Consider the following 5,714-nt stretch of genomic DNA (forward strand, 5'->3'; position numbering starts at 1 on the left):
AAAATCTGTAAATATATATATATTTATATATAAAAATATGACAAAAAAGTTACAAAAATATATATACCACAGAATTAATTGAAAAGTAATGTACAACATATTAAAAATATAAAAATACTTACAACACTCTAGCAATTGTTGGTTAAAAAAAGTTAATAACTTACCATTTCACGCACGTTCATAATATTTATTTTGAGTAAATATCCAGGAAACTAATATCAGGAAGAAAATTAATATTTCCGCAGTTGAAACTAATTTCGAAACTAATGAATCATCAAAAGTTAGAGTTGACCGAGTCTACATGTATTCCTACTAAAAATTAAGCCAGTTTCCCGTCTTTTGCAGTTGTCAAGTTTACTAAAGATGTCATGGGAGAACCTGATTCTCGTTTAGCGTAATGATGATTTCGATACCACCTTTCTACCTTTCTATTATAACATTAAGATTTTAACCTGCACAAATAAATTCGCTTGTTGCAATTCTTAAATTTTGCTATCTCGAGTAGAGAAATAATTCAAACCACTTATTCCTAAAGGAGAAGATACATATATTTTAACTGCTGCAAAAATGAACAATGGAGAGTTTGCAAGTTGGAATTAGATTTTAGTAGGTTATACTGATAAATGCATCACAATTTTTTTTTCAATCAGAAAAAATAAAATATATTTGCTTTGTCACAAATTGAGGAAAACATGATTTTGTATTTTTTCATTATTTTTTTTTAATTTATAGTTGGAATATATGTAGACTCGGTCAACTCTAATTTTGGATGATTCATTAGTTTCAAAATAAATATGTATTTGTTTGTGATAATAATCATAGTTTGTAAAGTAAAGACGCTGACAAAACGCTTTTAAGACTGCTCAAGATTAACTAGACTATCTTTTTTAGTCCTTGAAAAAAAATTGATTGTTCAATGACAAGCGTACACGACCCGATAACTTCACAATAATTCATTCCCGAGTACACTTTCGGACAAAATTATATATATAGTAATATCAAATATGATGAAGAGGTAAAACTTTTTGGAGTTAATTGTAACTTTTTATCAGAGTAATCAAGGGAACCAAGATTCGAGCAGATACAGAATGTTGTCTACGGATGACGACCAGACAGGGAAAACAGACACACACAACAAAGAACATAAAAAACTAAAAAAACAAGTACAAAGAAAAAAATGCAAATTAGCAACTCGAAATTCGATAAAAACTAGAAAAGGTCAAAGTGCACCGGTAGGGTTATTGTCCTCTGATTTTCTACAAACACCCACCGAGCTGCTAAAATGTCAAGTTCAGGGTAGACGAAAGAGGAAAGGAAAACTATGACATCATGAACAAATCGGTTCTTATGGTGCAGATGGGTACACCGTAACTATCCATGAATCAATGATGACAACCAAAAAACTTTTATAATGATGGCCTCAACAATATAACTCCTTCTAGAAGCCTAATTGTAAGTAATCGATATAGCACGGTAAAAAAGTTACTACACGCTTTGGTGTAGTGTATGAGATTTATATAAAAACTCTACATGCAGGTGCTAAAAGGATGTTGCCACAGAAGAAAGGAAAAATGACAATACGGAATAATGGCGTTTGTTTTATAATCTTGTCATGAGTTTTCCTTTGCTATCAATATCCAAGTGTATGTCAAGATATAAGGCTGACTTTATACCGTTTGTAGTGTTTTTAATCTAAAGGTCTTTGTGGAAAAATCATCTAAAAAATCTCCCGACACTACGATTGTTATAAAGATAATACATCTTCTACATAGCGGAAAGTAAGATAAAAAAGTGATCTGGTTAAACGATGTTCCTTCTTTTTGATCAGATCTGCTATAAAATCAGCCTCATAAGAATTAAGGAATAGGTCGGCCAGGAGTGGAACACAATTTGTTCCCAAGATAATGCCGACCGTTAATTGGAAAACGCATCCACCACACTGGACAAATATGTCGTAAAACATCCATTTCGATAACTCCTTCTACGGTATACTTAGTAGAGATTATCGCATAACAAACTTAACGTGCGGACGTAATGGTACCAGTATCGTATTGCATATCGTTGAGCGGGTGTACATGGATGATATAAAAATATAGTGCATTTTCTTTTTGCCTCTCTACAAAGTAATGTTTTGTCAAAAGATATGAACAATGACTTATAAAATAGAGCAAACATCACACTGTCAGATGAAGAACTTTTTTAAAAGAAAATCTAACATAATAACATAAATATATTCCACTGAAAAGGTTGGTTTGGTGAGTGCAAAACGAAAGTGAAAGTAGGGAAAATGGCTATTTATATTTCAAGACTATTTTTCTGTCCGATCTTTGTGGACTCACCCTATTTTCTTTTCGGGAAATTATTTTTTCACATGTCCTTAGAAATGCTACGTAAGTGAAAGTTTTATTGAATCAATTTACATCTTTTTTTAATCCTAAAAATATGCACTTCACTATATGGGAAAATTAATACGATACTGAGACCTCACGTGAATATAGTAGCAAAAATACATTCCAGTTATCTTTCTTTTCATTGAAATGTCCAGAAATACACAAGTTCTAGATCTGGATACAAACAAGTATCAAATTTACATTCGATTTATTCCCCTTTCGTTACTTTCTGTAAATAAGTTACGATGTAGATTGCATATTGCGTTGATTCCGAGTACAATGCAAAACATATGACTGATATTTCATTTACAAATTTAAGAAATTCAGCCGATACACACTTTTGCGGTCCCACTCATAGATGGTTCAAGGCATAACCACAAATCGGACTTCTTTTTACGGTATGCTAGTTTTTGTCAAATTTCAAAAAGTTCCATTCTCCCAAAGTCAAATGTTTTTCCACATTATGAATGAACATGTTTAAATAATGAAAATGCGAATATCAAAAATGAAGACAAAACCTCCACGGAAAATGTTAACTCTTTAAAATGTATTTTATGCAATTTCGTCCACTTTTACAGTGCATTTTTATTATTGAAATAACTTCTTATTGTTTTATTCAAAATTATGTATCTAGAGAAGTGATTTTTATGGATTTAAAAGTGTAAATAATTGTGTTAATTTGTATATATGGCATATTTGAGTCGAGTAGTTTTTGGCAGGTAATTATATGACACCCAAGTCAATTAAATTATTACTTATCCCGCATCCGAGCATGGGTACTTCTTTCACGGAAATTTTCCATTCGGAAACATTGTAGTTTTGAGCTAATTGAACTAAAAGTGCCAAGCCTGATGAGGTTCCTTTATAAGCCATGCACAATTTAGTTTCCTCACTTGACTATGGGGAAATAAAATGTGTATAGGTTGAACCTCGTCTATTTTAAGGACCCGCTATGATGTGTGTCCGCCGAGTCCCGTAGAAATCGCACAATTAAAATCAATCGTTTCCCCACAAAAATGAAATAACACGGAAAAGAATCCAACACGGATAAATTGGTTACATCCCCTGAAAAGACCAGTTTACAGCATAACACATATCTCGGGAATGATGTTAATTTGTGGTCTAGATCTGGTGACATTGCTTTTTGTAATAATCATTCTTATGGACTTTTTCGGTCATGTGTAAAGATAATAGAGCTTCGGGTGTTTCAAGGCGTAAAATTCAAGCAATCGATAAAAATTGATTCAGTACATGAGTACTTGGATTTTTTCTTAGTTTTGCGTGATCACTGAGATACAAATAAAATTTGCATTGTCGCCTGTCAATGAAAATGAATGTATTAAGTTTAGGCTACGACTAGAAATTACGTAGATATAATTTTTTTATCTTCAGTACTCTTTGCCCCTGGCGAAGGCCGTAAGGCCACAAATTTAGGCTCACATATATCAATTTCTTTTTACCATTCATTCATATTTTATTTGTACTTAGTTCCATTTATACCTTTTAAACGTGGCTATCGTTCACAAAGTCGTTATTCTTAAATATAATATGACTGTACCTCAAGTTTTCAACATTTAAATGTTTATTATTAAATGTAATTATTTAATGAGAATGTGGGGCGTCATTAAATATGGGTGCTGATAAATATAAGAAAAATGCAAATTATACTTAAGAAAGCATAGTTTTAATCAAATCTGCCCTTTTCTTTGATAGTCCTGCACATATCTCCACAATACAAGATAGCTCCCATCTACAATGTCTAAATATAGGCCCTACAAACCTAAAAGTCTTCAATTCCTTCATTACGTGCTCAACATACACACGTCTCTTTCTATGAACAATATTGAATCTACGCCTACGTCTCTTCTCAAGCCTTGCCTGTCCAGCTATCTCATTGGCCTTGTAAAGTGAAACAAGTGGTCTTGTGTTAAGGTATATGCTGTCTGCTAACAAAAATAAATTTGCCTGAAAGTCCAAGTCCAGCCCAGGTCCGATTGATGGCAGCTGCTGGTACGCAAATGCGTCATTATCAAGGCCACGAAATCCTGACTGAACGAAGCATACGTTCTTTTGGTTGTCACTAATCCTCTGTAAAATGCAATTTAAAATTAATCGTCATCGATATTGACGAATGGCGAAATATGCTACAGAGACAAAAAAACAAAACTAAAAAAGGAATTAGAATATAAAATATTATTTTTATGTACCCATTGTACTTGTACATGTACATGAAAACGTTTAGTTTTTATCAAATTATGATAACTGATACCTGAGTATGAATGCAGTGGAACTTTCTATGGCCACTGTAGAACTCCTCTTGTGGCTCTGTTGATGGTACAAGAATTTCGTGAGATGTTCCGTCTATACATCCAACAACATTCTGTATTTCTGGCCAGGTTCCTAATCTTTGTTGCCATGTGTTGACATCCGGCCACGCTATAAATCCAACATATTCTTCCCAAAGAAGTACCCACATCCTGTTTTGTACTGCACTTACTGTGGCAATACTAACACCAAAGTAAATTGAAAACACTGTGTAAGTTGGATATTGACGTAGCCACGTTAAATTCATTAAAAGTCTATTCTCCAATGTCATACATCTTCCTCCAAATCTGAATTTGGCTGTTCGTGGCGATATTTGTAGTTACTGTAGCACATCCCTGAACGAGTCCACTGTCTCTCCGGATAACACCCAAAACTCGTACTGTCTTGTACAGCATTCGTTTCAAGTATCCTGTTATGTATGGTTGGGTTGTTAAAAGGCAGATCAACTGCGCTATTCCTTCTGTACTCGTTGAAAAACTTCATCATCAAAATAAACAAGAAATCTTCCTCTTTGTTAAATGGTAAATATATAAACTTCAGTCTTCTGTATTGCATATACATTATAAGGACCAGTGTTCTCTTCTATCCATTTTGAGCATTTAACAAATGTGTGTCTAAATTATTTATGTACTAAACTACGGTATCAACATATAATTACATGTGTTACATGTATAAAGGGATAGGTGTAATAACAAGATGTGTACATGTACGCATATGTTTTCTGTATTTTAAACTACATGTAACTCTGGAAATTGTGTATCAGAAATATATCTTTTATTTGCCATATCTTTTTTTATAAACAAATCAACAAATTACAATTTCACGTACATGTACTGATGTTGCTTTACTTTTTTGTTAAGTATATTCACAATTTGTATGGTCTAAAGTTGTTATTTTTTCATCATGTTGTTTGATGATTTTGAACCAATGAAATCCAAGGTTTGCCCTTGTACCCATACTTTCTTGCAAAGCCAACCACGCGGTTATCATTCTTAACCA

General features: G+C 33.0%; 1 protein-coding gene across 1 annotated transcript; it reads right to left on the bottom strand.

The window, feature by feature from the left end:
* Window positions 1–3,907: 3,907 nt before the first annotated feature.
* LOC148607581 (uncharacterized) lies at window positions 3,908–5,305 on the bottom strand. Its single transcript, XM_088545571.1, has 2 exons — window positions 4,660–5,305; window positions 3,908–4,478 (listed from the first exon to the last, which is right to left on the bottom strand). Exons 1-2 carry the CDS (start codon window positions 4,984–4,986, stop codon window positions 4,059–4,061), a joined length of 747 nt encoding a protein of 248 aa, XP_088401697.1. The 5' UTR covers window positions 4,987–5,305; the 3' UTR covers window positions 3,908–4,058.
* Between the last annotated feature and the right edge of the window lie 409 nt (window positions 5,306–5,714).

This window comes from Perna viridis, chromosome 9, assembly GCF_037379345.1.
Source record: "Perna viridis isolate PV_CMFRI_1.1 ecotype Kerala chromosome 9, ASM3737934v1, whole genome shotgun sequence".
Classification (NCBI taxonomy): domain Eukaryota; kingdom Metazoa; phylum Mollusca; class Bivalvia; order Mytilida; family Mytilidae; genus Perna; species Perna viridis.

What these genes read in the sequence shown, in the direction of transcription:
- LOC148607581 (XM_088545571.1), bottom strand. Translation starts at nt 4,986, where the DNA reads ATGACATTGGAGAATAGACTTTTAATGAATTTAACGTGGCTACGTCAA. An exon ending in TCCACTGCATTCATACTCAG is followed by an intron (nt 4,479 to 4,659) that starts GTATCAGTTATC and finishes TGCATTTTACAG; the next exon opens with AGGATTAGTGACAACCAAAA.